A 20,431-nucleotide genomic window follows, 5' to 3' on the forward strand; every position below is an offset into this window, starting at 1 on the left:
ATTTTGTACCAAGCATATCTCGACCTAGTGGTTGAGATTGAGCTGCTATAGTGTTATAAACGATAAGTCACATATTCGAATCTCCCTCCCCTTCTTTGTATCTGGTCTAATACGGTTATTTTCGTAACAATAAGAAAGAGACGTGCATGATAATTCCAAAAGAAGAAGAAAAATGATTTTGCTTTAATGGTTGAATAAGTGAAAGGGTGTGTGTGTGTGAGGGGAATGGGGGAGAAGGTGTTCCATACTTGTGAATTGAGGTTTTCAAGGCCTTTCCTCTTTAGAAAAACCTGCCAAAAGACACGAGAATTTCATCATCCTACCTTGGCTGTTGGCTCCTTGGGCAGTTGAACATGCACTATTTTTGGGTCCAAACTTTTCATGCATTTTTTGGACCACCTCTCTTAATCTACTATTACTCTTAGTCCTATTATGGTCCATGACGACATAATATGTTAAGGTACGTCGACACTAATTCTGTGTGCACGCACGTGCGTGCGAAAACAAATAAAATGTCAATTGTGTTGTAATATACTAGAATTTTTTGCACGCGATGCGTGTTTGAATTTTTTTTCAAAACAGAAACTCGATTTTCTTCGACAAAAGAGTCTAAATTTGAACATTAGACATCTGAAGTATAATTGATTTTAGTTGCAAAATTTGATTGGTTTAGTTTCTGTCACTTAAGTCTCTCACCATTCTTTTTGTTTTTTTTTACTTTTCAAAGTTAAATTCTATGAACAAAATAGAAATTTTATTGAATTTATTTATGATTTCTAATATTATAGTTTTTTAGTTGATTTTTGAATTAAGTACAGTATTTCATAAATAATTGTAAAGAAAGTGGACACTTTGATTTTAAGTCAATTTTTTCAAAGGTTGTAGTTTGTAAGTGAATTTTTAAGTTTTTATAAAGTTTCCTCATTTTAGTGATTTGCATAACGTAAATTATGTAATTTTATGATTTTAGTTGACTTGTGAATGACTGTTCTAATTATATTTTTGATATCCCCTTTAATTTATAAGTGAATTTCTAATTTAAAATGGGAATGAGGGCAAAATAGACATTTCAAAAGAGGACACCATTGCTCCCCCTTCCCTTATACTCCCTCCGTCTTTTATTAGTTTACCCCTTTTGACTTTTGACACTATTCACATACATGACTTTGACTATCTTTTGTAATTTGTATTTAAGGAAAAATATAGTCATGTGAGATCTTGTTGGATTCGACTCAATGTGTATTATCCAAATATCAACTTTTTATAATTTTTGCTTATCGAAAATTAGAGATATTAAGGTTCAAATTAGTATCTCGGCAAATGTGCTCCAAAGAGAGGGGTAAACTAATAAAAAACGGAGGGAGTATAATAGAGATAGAGATACAATAGTAAATCAAATTTTAATTACCTTGCCTTATCTTGTTTCTTATTCACTGTTAGGTGGAGTAACATTATTTTGAACTTTGTGTGCATGCATGGAATTTTGTTCTAATTGTGGCATTTTCTTTCAACTGTTTTAGATGACTTTTTGTGTTTGATTTATGTAAGAGATTCAACTTACAAAAGTTTTATAATAAAATAATTTACAGAGAAAGATGGGGAAGTCCGAAAATTTGACTTGGGTAAATTCTCCAAGGCTATACATATATATCCATATATAATATATAAGGGGTTTAATGTTGAGAAGAAATTAGAGACTAGAGTTATAGCACTTCTGACTTAAAAGTGGCACCACAAAAATATATAAATAATTCTTTTGGTTTAAAAAGTTAGAGTCACATTATTTGTTAAATCTATTTTTAGTTCTCACATAAACTTTGTTTATGTAAGATCAAATGTGTAGGTTATTTAATTGAGAAAGGCGGACTTATGTGTGATTTTAGTTTGATAACTGATAAGACACTTCTTTCAATTGAATATAATTATAGAGGAGGGTTGGGGTTTGTTGGGCTTCTGGTTAAATGACCTTGTGCGTGGACCCAAAAAAAAAATGAATTTTTGTCCTACCATAACTCGTTCTTAACACAACGAGAATAGAGTTTACCAAACAATTTTTTTACAAATTTCATAATTACTGTCATGGTATCGAAGAAACAATCATATACAGTCATTTGATATGATTAATTATTATTTTCTTGGTTAGAAGACAGGGATACTAATAAATGTGTTTTTTTTAAAAAATATATATAGTATTAGTTTCTTTTAGGAGCTAAAGTATAATTCTAATGTTATATACTTTACAAGTACTTTGTTTTCCTCTCCATTTTTTTTTCTGTGGCTTGGGATATGCAGCTATGATAAATATCTAATTTTTTTTTTTGCATTTTTTTTTAAATATATAAAAATACCAATTGGTTTCATAAACACAATTTGTTAGTTGTATAAACACTACTTACAAGTTACATAACATGAACACTATTTTTAGTTGCATGAACACTATTTGTTGACATCACTTTTTTCGAGGTCAACCTTTTTGTTAGACTAACGTTATTTGTAAAAAATATTTATATTTCATGAACACAATTTGTTACTTACATAAACACTATTTGTAATTATACAAACACTAAATACTTATTTATTAGCATCACATTTTTCGAGATCATTTTTTCATTTGACTGACAACTTCATCTTTCTTATCTCGTGTAAATTGATAATTTTACCCCTGCTAAACGTTAATAAACATCTAGCAATTACTTATTATAGCTCTGGGATATGTACCAAACAAGAGTGCGAATGCATAATGCATTCACGTGCAACTATATCCGTTTCCCATGAAGGTGTACATAATATTCGTCAAGAGTATAACAAACTCCAACTAAAGTGAATTATTATATCGACCAATATATAAACTATAAAGAGTATTGAAATAAAGTGATAGAAGGTGCACTAAAAAAAGAATTTTATTATTGGTCGTATGTCACATTTTTGGCATGGGATATCTCATATCTTGCGAGTAAAATAAAAGGCATGGTGCTGTAGTTTTTTTAAAAAAAAGAAGTAAAAAAAAAAAACTGACAGAATAATGTTAAAGTTGCAAGGCATAGACATTGATCACTCAATTCTAAAACCATTGCCTAACAAAAGTCATGCCCCGAATAAAGATCTCCTTCTTCTAATGTCAAAATTTCAGGGTAGATATATTCATGCTTTTACCAAATTCCTGTTGAAGTAATATTTGTTTCATACTACTCCCTCTGTTCTTTTTTAATAGTTATGTCGATATATTATTTTTTATATTTCTAATTTTGTATTTGTAAAAATATAGAAAGTTGATATTTTAAAAGTACGACGAATCAACAAAAACTCACATGACTATACTTTTTCTTAACCATAAATAACAAATGATAGTCAAAGGAAAATTAGTGAATCTCTATTATATAAGCCAAGGGAGGAGGTGTGGTGTCTTCTTTTGAAGTGACTAAAATACCCTTAATGATCTAATTAATGGAATGAAAAAAATTACAAAAGCAAATTATTTAAAAATTCTCATTCCAACTTGCCATTTAAGACACGTTTAAAATGGTATATGCATCAAATACTTCAATCAAAAATTAAATGGACAAAATATATATACCTTATAAAAAAAGATGGCATACATAACGTGCACATGAAAAGTCTGAACATTCACTACCTTTGATACTCTTTAATTCAGTTAAACCAACTCATTATTTTTGTTCTTTCTGTTCAATATTCATTCACAAAAAATTAATGTTAACAATCACTCACAACCTTTTTTTTTATTTTTTTACATTAGCGAATTAATATATCTAAATTCACCTAATTGTTGAATTTTTCACATTTAAGTTTAATCATAAATAAAGTACGAATGGAGTATCTAATAGAATAACCAACTTTTGAAATTAACGCACGCAGCGCGTGCATATGAAGGCTAGTAGTATTAAAAGTGAAAGTGTAACTATTAAAAAGAAACGGAGGTAGTACTACTTATTAGTTTACACGTTCAAGGTGACACTTAACTCCAGTACTCCACTATGAGCAACCATGCAATAACTTATATTAATTACTGATATATATATACTCTTTGTTTTTCCGACCTCTTTTTAAACATATTCTCTTACTTTTAAAATTTTTAATTGGTTGCAATAAATTTAATTTCACACCTGTCAATGTATGATTTTAAAAGTTTGATCGATAATATCTTCAATTTAGCTATACATTAAGATACATTCAACAAGAACATATATTGATCTTATATTAGTAAATGAAATCGGTAAAGTTACTCCATCACAAATGCAAAAGTCGAAACATTACAACTTACATCTAACAAGGAACGGATTGGTAAAAATGTTGAAATCTAAGGTATGCCTCACTCTTATATACAGTTTCACCTTTTTCAGTTTTCATTCAAGTAACCTAAAGTGACTCATATCTTTTATTTTTAAGTTTTATCCAAGTAACTTCGGGTGACTCCTACATGCTCTATTTGGTTGGATGTAAAATATTTCCAATGTAAAATATTTTTTTATGTAAAATATTTTACAAATGGAAATTTCAATTGCAAAGCTAGCTTTGTTTGGTTCAATGTAAAAAAAAAACTATGAAAAAAACAAAAATGAAAATCGAAGAGAGAAAGTGGACAAGAGGAGAGTAAAAGGTTGCTAAAGAGGAGGTAGAAAAATGTGTGTGTTCCTTCCTTTTTAAAGAAAAATGATTTTGACCTATACATACAAGAGCTATTTTACTTTGATGCTAAACTTGTTTTACACCCCTTACCAAACCAAATAATGGAAAATAAGAGAAGAAAAAAAAAACTCATTATCATCATAAACATTTTTATCTTATTATTTAGGGTGATAATTTGGCTGTTATTCAATATACAAAAAAAATATTTGGAAGATTCCTTGGTCTATTAACACTTTCATTCTAGAAATCTAGATGCAGGTGAAGATTTGAAGTTGTTTGAAAATGTTCAGATTCGTCATGTTTTCGGGAGGCTAATGCTACTGCGGATTGGATGGTTCATCGCGATCACACGACGACTAATCTTACTTATTGGTTTGATGTTCTTGATTTCCCTTTCGCTGTAATCATCCGTAAGAATGTTTTAGGATGGTCCAATTCTTAAAATCCACCTTAATTGTTTCTTTCCTTTAAAAAAATAATAAACATTTTTACACCATACCAAACAGAAATATAATGCAACAACTTTCGTTCAAGGGAATGCAACAAAATTATATGTAATTTTTCTTGACATTGTTGTATAGTTCATTTTTCAGAATTTCAAGAGGGATCAAATTTTCCTCGTCGGTAATAGATAACTGTGCCAAAAAAAAGGAAAAAAGTCAGTGCAAGGCTGCAAGCCCATAATGTTTTCACTAATTTGGATCCTTTCTTGGGCCCATTTTTATTCTAAACACGCCACAAAGTCCAAATTACAGTCAGTACAATGTTCAAGAACGCAATCAAGGAGCACGCAGCCCAATTACATTTGATTCTCAAAGTTGTCTTTTCTTTGAGGCCAAATTATATGTATAATAACGTTTGGTAATGAATATCTAAAATCAGTAACAAAAATTATTAAAATAGACGGTCTAATTTGAATATGAAAGTAGACATAGTCACTAAATGGATTAAACTAGTCACCAAAAGAAACTAACCTAGTCACTATTGGGCTTATTCTCTTTTTATTATTTAGCTCACCATGCCTAATTTTAATTTAAAAGTAGGCGGTCTCTTACAAGACAAACTCTTTCCTCCTTAATTCTCTATGTACTATTCACTCTTAGTAATGGGGTTAGCCCTTGGGCTAACTTAATTTCCCGATCAAAAAAAAAAAAAATTCACTCTTAGTAATACTAATCAATTTTTTTAAATAGTTAGTTGGTGCACTCGCATATCGTGATTAGTTGGTATAATCTTGCCTGAAATGATATCCAAACTTTAGGATAAAATCTAGTCTATATCAATACGTTTAATCGCCTATTAAAAAAAAACAGATTCAACGTTTAAAAATGATTATTAGTTATGTTTATCTCTATTATATAAGGGAATGGGGGAGCAATGGTGTCCTCTTTTAAAATGCCTATTTTGTCCCCCCCTCCTTCCCTTTCTAAATTACAAAAAGAATATCAAAATCAAAATCGACACTCAAAGAAAACTACCGAAAATTAATTTACAACACTCACTCACAAATCACTTAAAAGAAAAAAAACTTTACAAATAACTCATACAATTGAGAAAATCACATTATAAAATCACGCAAATCACTCAAATAATCGGGAAACTTTATTAAAACTTAAAATTAACATACAAACTAAAACTAATAACCTAGAACGTCAATACATACAAAAACATTTACAAAAATTTACTTACAAATCACTATTCTCAAGAACCATTCACAATTAATGGTGGGTCATGATAAAAATAGAAGTGTATTTGTAGTGAAATCAGAATTTAGAAGTTAGACAAGGAAAAAAAATTAATTATTTTTATATAGTGTTTAGAATTTAAAAGTTAGTTACTGTACGTAATTCAAAAATAAACTAAAAAATTATAATATTAGAAATCATAAATAAATTCAATAAAATTTCTATTTTGTTCATAGAATTTAACTTTGAAAAGTAAAAAAAAAGACAAAAATAATGGTGAGAGACTTAAGTGACATAAACTAAACCAATCAAATTTTGCAACTAAAAACAATTATACTTCATATGTCTAGTGTTCAAATTTTGACTCTAATGGCGAAGAAAATCGAGTTTCTGTTTCGAAAAAATTCAAGCACGCATCGCGTGCAAAAAATTCTAGTATATATTGTGGCATGATGGACACCTTATCAATATCACAACTAGTTATTAGGCCCGGGCTATGCCCCGGGTAAGAAAAATGTTCATTTATTAATATTGTACTTTGATATGATAACACTAAATAAAACTTGGTCTAGTGGTTAAAACTTTAGTACATGAACTTGAGGTCATAGGATCAAAACTTATCCTATGCAATTTCTAATTTTTTTTATTAGTATAGATATAGATATGAGTATTCAAGGTTTAAATGCCTATTGCATAGCACTGAGTGACATATTCTTATCATATTTTATCTGATCGACTTGCACTCATGCACCCTTAAAGTTTACTCCTGCTTCTTCATGCTACAAGGGTCTGACCAAAATGTACCTTTTGCTTCCTCTTCTCCACCCTCCTCTATAGTTGAGTTTCCGCTTATATTACTCGAACTCTTTTTAATTTTTATTTTACCTTAAACAAGACTGTTTTGAAGATTTTGGTGCCCCTGAAAATTAGGCCCCTAACTTATAAAAAAATAAAGGTGGTAGGTCTGAATATTAAGATAGAAAGTTGATTATTCAAAGATTAATTACTAAAAAAAATTATTAAGGATGAAAAACTACGGTGATTTCCTCAAATACGAAGTACATTTTTTTTTAGAATAATACATCTTAGGCCCTTATATTTTTGAGGCCATGTACTGTTGGGCTCCTTGCACACCCTCCTCTATCCTGACCTCAAGTACCCTACCTGACGACTTTCGAGGCCTTTTCAAACACTGTCATGTAGTGGTGGATTAAAGATAGACAACAACCAAACTCTCCCTCACGAGACACCGCAGCACCACCCCTTGCCTCCCGACTGCCTCCACCTACCTCCCTATCTCGCCGCACTGCTGTCGCCGCACCCCAAAGTCTGGTGATCTGGTCATATGATTATGTTAGCTGAGCAAAGGAGTAGCTTATTTCTTCTTAAACTAACCAACGTAACGTTTCATAAGCCCACCTAAGTAAGTCCTATTATCATTAAGTTTCATGTTTATTTTCTAAGCCCATGTTATTCAAGTCATTGTGGCTAAACTATAAACATTATTTGGATTTATGGTAAAGTATTACCTTATTATAGATTTATCAAGTGGATTATATCTTTAAATCATAATTTGTATACTTCAAGGTTGTAGGGTGGATTATATAATTTTCAAACTTATAAAATATTTTCTCAAATAATCTTCTAATTAAAAGAGTAGTTTAAAGGCACTTAGAACTATGCAACTTTCATAAAAAAAGTATAGTTTTTAAATAACAATTTCTTATACTTCCTCCGTTTCGTTTTAAATGCAACAAAGAAATATTTTATATCTTACAAAAAATACCCCTTTGTTACATTCAAAACGAAACGGAGCAAGTATAAGCTTTATGACGTTTGAACAGTAATCAAGCATATTTAATTTAAAGTATATATTGTTATTTCGAAAGTGTAGGAGATACTCATTTTCAATAATTACTAATTTAATGTGCTTGTGTTAAGATTATAATAACTTGTTCCTCGGAGCTTAGGGAGTACGATTCTCAAGAGTAAGGAAATAAGGTTATTATACGACAAATTGAGATAACAACTACTGTTGGTACCCGCAATTTCCTTCAAATATATTTATGAAATATGAGTACACAATGAGTTAGTAAATATTTACCAAGATGATTATTCTCGAGTTGAAGGATCGTTATTCTGATTTATTAATTCATAAATATTTTTTATTAGTTTTATGAACTGCATGAACTGTCATGAGCTATTGTTTATGAAAAGATGATATATTATGAAATGATTCTACTACCTTATTTATTGAGGTAGAGCTGAGATGAATGAATGATGATTATCACATATGAATATTAAAAGTAATAAATCATGATAAAATAAAGTTTAAGAGCTGGTCTGGCGAGCTGATTGGCAGTCTTGCATGTACCGAGCTGTTTATCGGGGCATTGGCCTGATACTGTTTACTGGAGCACTAGCCGTTATTGGTGTAGGATAATGCCCGGAACACAGGTCCTTGCACAATAGTGCATACACATGACTGGGAGACGTCCTAGAGCTGATTGATTTGGCAGCAACTAGAGTAAAAATGGATAAAAGGATGAAAGGTTTATAAAGGAATGTTGTTTTATAAATGTTTGAATTATTCTTTCCCCCAATTTAAATTATTCAAAGAAAACAGTAAAATAAAATTAAAAGATGTAATATATTGATATTGATTGAGACCATATGATATCAATCACAACAACTATTCATTAAAGTGAAAGTATTGGGTCAGACCGTCTGACCAATACTTACTGTCAGACGGGCTGAGCCCAAAACTCAAACTCCAACTCAAACTCCGTACGCACCACTTTCTCTCTTCTCTTCTTCCTCTCCCCACTCTGTACTATTGTTGCCATTACCACTACAAGACCCTCTCGATTTCTTCTTCTCCTTCAATGGCTGCCACAACAATGAGGATGATCACATTGAAATCCTCCGACGGAGAGAAGTTCGAAGTCGAAGAATCCGTTGCTCTTGAATGTGAAACCATCAAACTGATGATCGAAGATGATTGCGCCGACACCGTGATTCCTCTCCCCTGCAAAGATCCTCTCGATATGGGTAACTTTTACTCCGCGGGACGGGACCCGATCTTCTATTCCCACCATGCTAATGTGGATAGAACATGGTCCATATGGAAGAGCTTGTCCATTAATAATAAGGATTTCACGGATAAAGATTTCTTGAACACCTATTTCTACTTCTATGATGAAAATGCTCAGCCTGTAAAAATCTATGTTAGAGATGTCTTGGATACCAAGAAAATGGGGTACGACTACCAGCCTCCCTCCCTTGGTTGAAGTCAAAGCCAACTCCTAAGCGTAAGCGTAAGCCAACTCCTAAGATAGTTGTTCTTCTACTGCTAACAGTTCTACTAATGAAGAACTCAAAAAATGGGATAGTGAGTTTTAATCAAAGGTTAGTGTTTTATTTTCTTTTCAGTTTGACTTTGTTTTCTTTCAGTTGGACTTTGTTTTCTTTCAGTTGGACTTTGTTTTCTTTCAGTTGGACTTTTTTTTTTTTCAGTTGGACCTTTGTTTTCTTTCAGTTGGACTTTCTTTTCTTTCAGTTAGACTTTCTTTTCTTTCAGTTGGACCAACTGAAAGAAATAATGGGCCAACTGAAAGAAATAATGGACTAACTGAAACAAAATAAAGACTACCTGAAGAAAAATGTAGACTACCTGAAAAAGAATAAAGACCAACTGAAACCCAAGTAAGTCTAACTGAAGCACAAAAACCCACTGAAAAACAAAGAAGACTAACTGAAAACAAAATGAAGACTACCTGAAAAAAAATTGGAACCACCTGAAAAAAAATGAAGACTACCTGAAAAAAAATTGGAACCACCTGAAAGTCGTCCGACCAAGATTATGGTCGGACGAGTCCGATACAATACGTTCTCAATCTAAAAAGTGGCATCAATGGAAAATTGACTCAACTACATACAACCAATATTGTATTAAAAATTTGTAAGCTTAGCAACCAATGTGAACGAGTTAATAAATATCGAGTTCTACTACTTTTTTTTTATTTTTTTATTTTTCCTTTTCATGATAAGACGTTCTACTTCTTATTTGCATCTCAAAATGGAGTTTGTGACTTTGACTATTCGAAAAAAGTTGGGATTTGTTTACACCGGAAGACTTTAGTTTCACTTGCGTTTACCAAAAGAATTATCAAGTTCACGAATTACTCATTCAGAGTTTCAAACGCATTAGTATCATATTATGTATTGGCGGCTTAAACATTCGTCATATTATGACTAATTAGTGTGAGGGTGACAACTAATTAGTTGAGGCTATACCAAAAATTCCGTAGATTTTTATGTACTTTTCGCGCACACCGTCACAATTCACACGGATAATAGTGATAGTGTGAACTGTGAGTGAGGCCCTGTTTTTTTTTAACTTATTTTGACTAAACTGAACTTATTTGATAGAACTGAATTGAATTTATTTTGGCTTAATTGAACTGAATTGTGTTGGACTGAACTGAACTTATTTCGACTGAACTGAATTGTATTACTCCCTCTGTCCCATAATATAGTGTTTACTTCTCATTTTTCACGGGGATTAAGGAAAATGGAAAGTGTGGTAGGATTTCCAAAAAATATATTTAATAAAGTGCTTTTTTGATACTTTTGTATTGGAACTAGTTATTTATTTTCCTTTTCCTTTAAATAAAATCAAAAGGCAATAAATGTTCCTTGGGATGGTGTAAAGCAATAAATGGGGTCACATGTTTTGAGAGAAAAGTAGGGGTATTTTGGAAAGTTTGTGTAGAAATTAAGGATAATTTAGTCCAAATAAATTGACAAAAAAGAAAATAGGCACAACATTTTGGGACACCAAAAAAGGAATGTAAGCACTATATTATGGGACGGAGGAAGTACCATAATATTGTCAATACTTACTATTATAATAATCGATAATAATCAACAAATATTAATATAATATTATCAATTCTTATTATTTTTATTTTCTTATTTTAATATCTTTTTTTTCCAATCAAAACAACTAATCAGAGTTTAATCTCCCCTAAAAAAAAACAAAGTTCAATCTCAAAACACAGTGCTTTGTCTCCTATAAGCCCGAGCCCAAAGTATCAAAAGCCAGATAGGAAACACCTTAAATCGTTGAATGTGGGAACACCAATTGGACCAAGACTGCAATACCAAATATGATAAAGGTCCAAAATAACAACTTGGGCTTTGAACCCACCAAACGTATGTAAGAATTTGGAAAGATCAGTCAGCTAAAATGTTAAGACAAAATCCTCATGCGATAAGTAACTAACTACTAAGCGGTTCCGACAGTCGTAAAACCAAAGTTTTCTTTTACGAACCTTTAAAGTTTAAAAGAGACCGTTTTCGGTTTTCATAATATTTTGTACTTTTTTTTTAAAAAAAAAAACTTAAATAGACATTATGTATATTAAATTTAGTATAGATCTAATACTAGCACGTGTAATAATAGATGTGAAGTGATAATTATGTAAAAAAAAAAAAAAAAACGAGTTCACACGGTTTTTTGCTCGTGATAATATGTAAGGTTGTAAGAATACATTGAATTAGTGGATAAATTATTGCAATATCTCGTGTGTTAGAGATTCGTGAAGACAATATCCAAAATCCAATTTAGGTTGGTAATTGAACATTAATTAGGCCAAATCACATGAGCTTAAGGCATCCTATGTGTGTCCACACATACTGGACACCAACACACGGTGAATACGTCTTAGCATGTAGCAAATAGCTCCCTACAGTTGTATTATCATGGACACTTATAATTTCAATTACCTACAAGCTTATTTTATAAACAGAGAACTTACATGAAATGAACACTTAATAAAAAAAAAATACAAATTACGAAGAAACAAAAAAATTACAAGCATTGTTTCATCCTTCAAACACAACAACTAATTAAAAAAAATCAGATTACAATAAACAATGTACACTATTTTTTCCTAGTCAAATAATTTCCAAAAATTACAATTTTCTTCAATATTCAAAATTTTCATAGTGGCGTTTTTCTTAACCCCCATCGTCTCCATACCCGATCCATATCCCTTCTCTATAATCTATACAACCTAAATTATACATATAAAATTATATGTAAAAATTTGTCCAACAAAAAAAAATAAAGTTGAATGATATAGAATATAGACACACACCTCTTCCATTATCTATCCACATTACATAATCTATCACATCATTCTATCTCATCCCCTCCAACACCACCCAAAAAAAAAAAAACACCAAAACTTCAAAAGAAAATTCTCCCTCCACCAAAATCCCCAAACTACCCTCAACCCTAAACCCACCCACCTCAAAATCCCAACCCCATTTTCGTCATTTCACCCCTCAAAAAACACTCCAAAACTTTTTAAAAAAACCTTCAAAAACAATGGCGCGCCAAATCTCTCTTTTTCCCTCCCGCGCCTCATTTCCCCCCTCTATTAAACACCACCTCCAAACAAACCCTTCTCTCTCTCTCTCCTCCCGCCACCACACTTCAACACTTTCTCTCTCTTAATCCCCGCCAATCAAAATGCGCCACCACATCGCCGCCGCATCATCAACCCCAACAACCCCAGCAACACCCTACTTAGATCCCTTCAAACGCGGCAAAAAACGCGGGAGTTACAACTGTGGTCGATGTGGCCTTCCCAAAAAAGGCCACGTATGCGACGGTTCAACCACCACCACCACAACCACCACCACAACCACCACTGATAGTACTAATACAACAACACCATGTACTCCTCGGCCACCCCCGCCTCGGCCGCAACGAGCTTTATCTTTCGACGATTTAGACGTCGGAGACTCGTCCGATGTAGAGACGGGGGATCAAGAAAGAGGGATGATGTCTGGTCAATTTGATTATTTTATGAATGGTGATGAGATTGTTTCGGGTGGATTACCAACTAATTGTATGTGGGAAGTGATTAAAAGGTTACCTCCTACATCACTTATGTTGGCTTCTGGTGTTTGTAAAGGGTGGAGAGATGTTGCTGTTCGGGTTTGGAAAGCTACTGAAGAGTTGCGGGTTCGGGTTCCTGTTAATGGATCGGTTGCATTTGTTGGGTCGATTTTGAAGAAATGTAGTGATTCTCTTGTTAGGATCTCTCTTCGGATGGAGAGGTTTGGTTCTGGATTTTTTTTTTAAGTTTTGATTTGTTTGATTTTGTTGGGTTAGGTTGGATTGGATCCAGGGTTTTGTGAATTTGATCTTGATTAAATTGAGTGGAAGTTTAAGATGATGATGATGATGATGATGTTTAAATCGGTGTTAGTTTGTGGTAGATGGGATATTGCCATGGTAAATGGTTGTGATTATTGGTTTGACTTTTGCTGATTTGTTAGGGTTTATGAAATTAAGTGTAAGAAGTTAATTTGATGCATCAGGGTGTTACAATGAGTGTGAATCAAGGTTTTTATGGGTGATGAGGTTATAGGATGTGATTGGATTTTGTGGGTAATGATTTTATTGAAGGATCTGTTTGTTTGGGTGATGATTTCTCAGATGGATTCTGATTTTGGTTTTCGATTGTTGTTGAAGTATTGTGGTGTAAGGTTTAGGGTTTTGAGGGATCTGATTTGGGTTTATTTGAGTGAAGATATAAGATCATGAATTTGGAGGTGTAAATGAGGGAAATTGGTTGTGATTTAGTAGAGGATGTTCTAAAAGAGTTGCAAGTTTATGACATAAAAGTATAATTTGATATTTAAGTGAAAAGAAGGGTAAGGGGAAAACTGAGCTAAAATGGTGGCTTTAGTTAGCAAGAAAACCCTAGACTTTCTTAGATTCGATAAAGTTTGGGTTCTTTGTTGATTTTTCTACAAGATTTGTCATTGTTAGAGAAAGAATTGTTATATGGTGATTAGATATAGGGTTTGGGGATCTCACATAATTAACAAAAAACAGGTGTTGATGAAATACTGAACATCATTGCATAGCTGAGCTAATTTGTTACAGCCTTACAGGATGTACACAATTTGCCATTGTGACAATGAAGATGTTAATGTAAATTGATCTTTGATCCGATACGTAATGATGGTTTGTTACCCCAAAATAGATATGATAGGTGGATTAATGGGACATAATACATTAGTTGATTGTGATTTAAAAGTTGAATAGTGAAATTTTCACTGACTTAAATTGGATAAGTATAAGTTGATTGGAATGAATAAAGAGTGCTTTGATCTTGCTAAAAATTCAGAATATATGAGATTTATATATGTAGTATGACATAGAACCTAGAGATCCCATTGATTCAAGTGTAATTTTAGGTACTAGGAGCCAGGAGGTGTTTTGCTAGTGCTGTGCCGATGCTGAGTACAATTTGGTGTATACTTGATTGAGCAGAACATGTAAAGCTATCTTTAATATCCCTAAAAGCTTAAATCAGCTCAAGTTTGTGCTAAATATTATTTAAAAGAGGAGTTAGAAGCAGCATTGTTGTGGTTGTAAATTATGGATTAATAGGAAATACTGGTTCTAAATTGTGTTATTCAGAACTTAATATTGTCTTACTGGCATTTATAGAGATGATTATATTAATTATTTTTTGTGATCTATTGCAGTGATGTAGACGCAACATTGCTGGCTTGCATTGCGTTCTCTTGCCCAAATCTGGAATCGATGGAGATCACTACCTTAGGCTCGTCAATTAACCGGATAACTGGGTATATATAGAATAAGTCCCTTTGATCTTTTCTCGTACTTTCTATTGGAAATCTGCTCCTTCTAGGGTTACACCTACTGTCATATATGCAATCATATTCCATTTAAACACATATGCGACTCAGACATGACTTGCTTATTTGATGGGCTTCTGATCTTGCTCTTGGTACCTTTGTGGCTATGGATGCTTGGATATGAACACTTAACCCTTAATTTAAGGACTTCGTGCAACATGTTTAATAGGATAAGGAACTCTAGATTAATTGAAGTGCTTGCTATTACACAAGAAGATCATGTAGTGCAGGGAACAATCTGTGTCACTCATTATAGCAAAGGACTTGTGCTTGATTGATTACTGTCTGTAGTGGTCTGAGCACCGCAAATGATAGTTGATAGCGTGGCTCTGGTGGAGGGATAGCTGTTAGTTGTTTATATACATTATTTCTTAATCTATTTATGTGATGATCAATATTTCATTTGCCAATTGGAATGATGTCTAGTAAACTCGGAGAAAAAGGGTGGGGGGGGGGGGGGGGAGAAGGGGGTTGTGTGCACTTTCTTATGTGATCACTATTGTATGTCTTGAATTGTTGTATGCGCCTTTTCTTAGCTCCATTTACACTGCGAGATGTAATCATGACCCAACTGACGCTGTTGTACTTGTACTATAGAGATGAGCTGGGTCGTTTTGTTGCTGATAGACGGTCTCTTACAAGTCTTAAGATGGAAGGGTGCTCTAATCTAGGATCAGTTGTTATGACTTCAAGTAGTCTCTCTACACTCTGGCTTTCTGATCTTCATTCGCTTTCTAAGACGGTGATTACTCTCTCCCTTCTGTTTCAGTTTGAGATGTCTGAGTTTCCTCCGCTTAAAATCTTCTTTTCTGGACCTCTTTGTGCTTATTTGTGTCCAAATTTTGTAGATTCTCAACTGCCCTAATTTGAAGGAGGTTTCTTTGAACTTTTCTCATCAAGAAAATGATATTACCGATGTCACAACCATGATGGATAACTTGGGAAAATATTGCCCAAAGTTGCAGAACATTCATGTTGCATCACCTAGATTGTCTCATGCTACTGTTCTTGCTCTGACAGCCGCAAATTTGAGGTTAGTACTACTCTCCAGTTCTTCTATTCTCATTATGAAAAATGGAAGCACTGTTGCACCTTTTGTTCCAACATACAATGAAAAATGTGATGAGGTTTGATGAGTTTTATGGGCTAATCACTAATGTTTCCTAATATTCAGGGGATTGAGAATGCTCTCACTAGTGTTGGGTTCTGGCATCACCGACGCTTCTGTTGCTGCCATTGCTTACAGTTTTTCAAAGTTAGAACTCCTTGACTTGAGTGGGTAATGGTTCAGCCCTTTGTTTTATTTTGTAGTTGCGGAGCCTATCGAAGTTGTCATTCACTAACAGCATTAGGTTTTTCTTTCTAGTTTGCTTGGTTTATTTGCATGAATCTTAGATCGTTTGTTGCTGATTCAGGTCTAGCATCACTGATAGTGGCATTGGAATAATATGTAACGTGTTCTCCCGAAGTCTATCAAGATTATTGTTAGCTCTTTGCCCTAATATTACTTCAAGTAATTTTCTATTCCCTGCTCGATTTTCAGTATATTACTATGAACATTTTGCTAGTTTTAGTTGTATCATATTAAAATCTGTTGAGTTTAAAAGGTATCTTATATTTCTTCTATGATCAGGTGGTATTCAATTTGCCACAGCGCAATTGCCTAGTCTTGAGCTAATGGACTGTGGTATGTCGATCTGTGATCCTAACATGGATGATGTTTCTGTGGATGAAAGCAATGATAATGAACCACAGAAAAGTAGCAAGCTGCATCATATATACCAGAAGCTTATAGTCAAGCATAGTCGACTGAAGAAACTTAGCTTGTGGGGTTGTTCTGGCTTAGATGTGAGTTCCTGGCCATGTAAAGATATATAGAGTAGGACTATTTGGAAGATTGGTTTCTACCGAGCATGTGAGGAAGGGTAATTTTGGTACATCCACTTGGTAGGAGTCTTGTACCAATTCCTCCTCTCAGCTCGATGGATAACAAGCTCTCCATTTAGCCTTTTTGTTTCATATATCGCCTTGTTTCTAATTTAGGCATTATAATGAAATGCAGGCTCTATACTTAAATTGTCCAGAGCTCAGTGACCTTAACCTTACCTCCTGTAGAAATTTGCATCCAGGTTTGTATTTTGGAATGCTTGATCAACAATGGTTGTGCTTTTGGTTCAGACCACAAGTTTTAAGGTTTCTAATGATGTTCCTTGCTTTATTCAGAGAGATTACTTCTTCAGTGTCCCAATTTGGAAAGTGTTCATGCTGCTGGCTGTGTAAATTCGCTGCATGAAGTTATTGAAACTCAGGTATATCATTGGTTCCCTTAGAAAATGTTTAATGATGAACATTTCCCTAAAAATGCTTATCTCAGTGCAATTCACTTTTCTGATTATGAAATTGAGCATGAAAGGTGTTCTTTGAAAAGGGTTCCTCTGAAATTATAAGTTTAGATAAATCAAATTTAGTTTCATATTATCCTAAGTTGTTGGTATATAGTTTTCACCTTTTGATGATTCTATAATGTTTTAATGTAATGACGCTGGTAGTATCTTTCCAAACAATAATAGTTAGCTAAGTTCATGCCATTCATAACAAGTTCGCTGTCTTTCAACCTCAAGGTCTTACTTCAATATGATATGAAACTTTGAAAGAAATGAATCTCATTTGGCATGTTGTTACCCAAATCAAGAAGTCGACACTGTTTGACATCTATGCTGAAATACTTGCAGATTGAAAATGCTCCACTAGAAAGCCAGTTACTAAGCAAGCGCATGGCTGATAGTTCCAAGAGAGTTAGAGTACCTCACATCCTCAGCCAACAGGTAATATCACACTTAAAACATTCTATGACCTATATGTCTCTGTGTTTCTATCTTCCAAATGACTGGTGCAAGTCCTTTTCTGTTCAATATTGCATTACTTGGCTCACTAATTTTTCGTGCAAAAGTTAACAAATTAGTCTTGTTTCTTTTCTGGGAGCAAAACCAGCAACAAATTAGTCTGCTCTTTGAGAGCAATCCTGAATTTAAATCAAGCTGTCTTGTAGACTCTTCAAGCTGATATGGGTTTTTGATTCCTGATTCCTGATTCCTGATTCCTGAATGCCAAATGATCTGGTAGTTACGGCTGTATGACTCCTACTCATGGTTCTGATCCTTGCTTTGTGCTTGGAGTAGACATGATTGATGAGAAGGGTTGTCTGATAGGCGAGATGACTTTTATTCGATAGCGCCTTTTGGTAACAAGACCTTCATTGGACAAGATTGATAAAATTATTTTGTATAAAGGAAAACATATGGTAAAATATCACATATGATTTTGGCTATGTTCTTTTCTATTTATTTCATGAATGTATTAAGTATTTTTGTTAAAATCATATTAGACCAGACTAAATCAACACACACCATAAAGTATTCGACTATATGAGACTGAACATAAAGATTGAAATCAGACGAGATAAATTTAGACCATATCAGACCAGAGAAAGATACTAGTATAATATAAACTGCAGCACCTTATCATAAAGAATTCAGATGAGAACACCATATAAGATGACCCGACTCGACCTACTATCGACCCTCTACCCAATTACCAGCGGAGCAAGTGAGCAACATACACCAGATGAGAACACCAGGTCTAGGTCTAGTTTTGAGTAAGCTAGTGTATGCTGCTCACTTGCTCCCCTGCTGTGAGCTACCTTTGTGTGATAAACTAGTTTTCTGTCACTATTTCTTTTTAGTGTGTGTGAATGTTGAGCTAAGCAAGTTTATATGATGGATTTATGCAGTCTTCTGATGATATTAAGGAATGCCAAGTTCGGAAGCGAAGATGTCTTGTATTTATGGAATGAATCCTCAAATTGTGATTTATGTACATCATTGAAAGCTCCTCCTTGTAATTCATCATGGGGTTACATTCACAAAACTGTCCTTTGTTCTAATTAGTAAATCCAGCATAGGAAGACATATAAATGAACATTGAACAATGTTGTTGAAAGTTACTCTGTAATTCATTCAAAATAAAAACAAAACTGTATTTTATACACTGTTTAGAATTAGTTTTTCTAGTTTGTCCTTCCACAATCTCTCTGATTTAATAGCTGAAAATCCAACGGCGTAAACACATGTTGTATCAATTGATTACTCCAATCAGGAGTTTTATTAGTATCTTAACACTGTCTATAATCTCATATTAATAGAGTGAAATGTACTTTATGCTTCATTTTAAGTATACACTATGCTTATGTGTTGATTCTTGTAACATTTTTTTCAGTTTTATAGACATTTATATTGAAAAAATTCGATATATGCACAACTTGAGTCTAATTTGGTCAAGCTAAACTTAAACCAAAATTATAAATGGCTTGAGCTGACATAATAGACACATTGTCTAAGATGACTCTATTTAAAATGCCTTGACTTAAACTCGATTAACACATTTACATTAACATCTCTATCTTCCATACTTGCAAGTTACAATGTAGTATGATACATTGATACCTTACATTGTATCTTGTGCTTTCTAGTATCATTTTTAGTTTGCTTTTCACCAACATTATGGCTAATGAATAAGCTATTACAAGAATTTTTCTACTAAGTGTTCATTTAGTTAACATGAATTTATTTGGGAAGCTATTTGGCTGACATGAAGTTGAGAAATGGGTGCAATGGGAATTCTTTGGGAAATTGAAATTCCCATTAAATGTGGGAATTTAATTATCCCCTCTCCTTGGTCAATCATAATTCATGGGAATTGCAAATTTCTTGATGTCAACCAAACAAATTTAGGCCATTTTCTAAGAATTACATAAGTGATAGCACCTAATTAGCTTGTCTCACCCTAACTATATATGTTTCTCAATTTAAGCTTACTAATATCACATAACTAGTCTCGCTCATTATTATACTACTTTCATCTGGAATTATTTTGGATGGAAATCACTCGATAATTTAATAAAACCTTCTCAACTCTAAATCATTTGGATTCAAGTCAAGAAGATCTAATCGGGAGTAAAGTTATCCAACAAGTGTTACTATGACCCTATTTTTTTGGACTTATTTTCAGTTAATTTCAGTTTAGTTCAATTAATTTAATTCTTGTTTAGTTAATTTAATTTTAGTTCAATTAATTTAATTTCAATTAGGTTAATTTAATTTCAATTAGGTTAATTTAATTTAAGTTCAATTAAGTTTAATTTAATAATAATAATAATACTAATAAATTTAATTTCAGTTAAGTTAATTTAGTTTCAGTTCTATTAATTTAATTTCAGTTCAGTTAATCTCATTGCAGTTAATTTAATTTCAGTTCAGTTAATATAATTTAATTTCAATTCAGCCAAACTAAAT

At 32.9% G+C, this 20,431-nt stretch overlaps 1 protein-coding gene across 1 annotated transcript; it reads left to right on the plus strand.

The window, feature by feature from the left end:
- The first annotated feature begins 12,449 nt into the window (after positions 1 to 12,449).
- On the plus strand, positions 12,450 to 19,313 carry LOC104894594 (F-box/LRR-repeat protein 17). Its single transcript, XM_010680866.3, has 11 exons — positions 12,450 to 13,463; positions 14,907 to 15,008; positions 15,678 to 15,822; positions 15,929 to 16,113; positions 16,255 to 16,359; positions 16,496 to 16,593; positions 16,714 to 16,928; positions 17,143 to 17,209; positions 17,304 to 17,389; positions 17,813 to 17,905; positions 18,871 to 19,313. Exons 1-11 carry the CDS (start codon positions 12,871 to 12,873, stop codon positions 18,931 to 18,933), a joined length of 1,752 nt encoding a protein of 583 aa, XP_010679168.2. The 5' UTR covers positions 12,450 to 12,870; the 3' UTR covers positions 18,934 to 19,313.
- The last annotated feature ends 1,118 nt before the right edge of the window (positions 19,314 to 20,431 follow it).

The sequence above is a fragment of the Beta vulgaris genome, chromosome 5 (genome assembly GCF_026745355.1).
Source record: "Beta vulgaris subsp. vulgaris cultivar EL10 chromosome 5, EL10.2, whole genome shotgun sequence".
NCBI lineage: Eukaryota > Viridiplantae > Streptophyta > Magnoliopsida > Caryophyllales > Amaranthaceae > Beta > Beta vulgaris.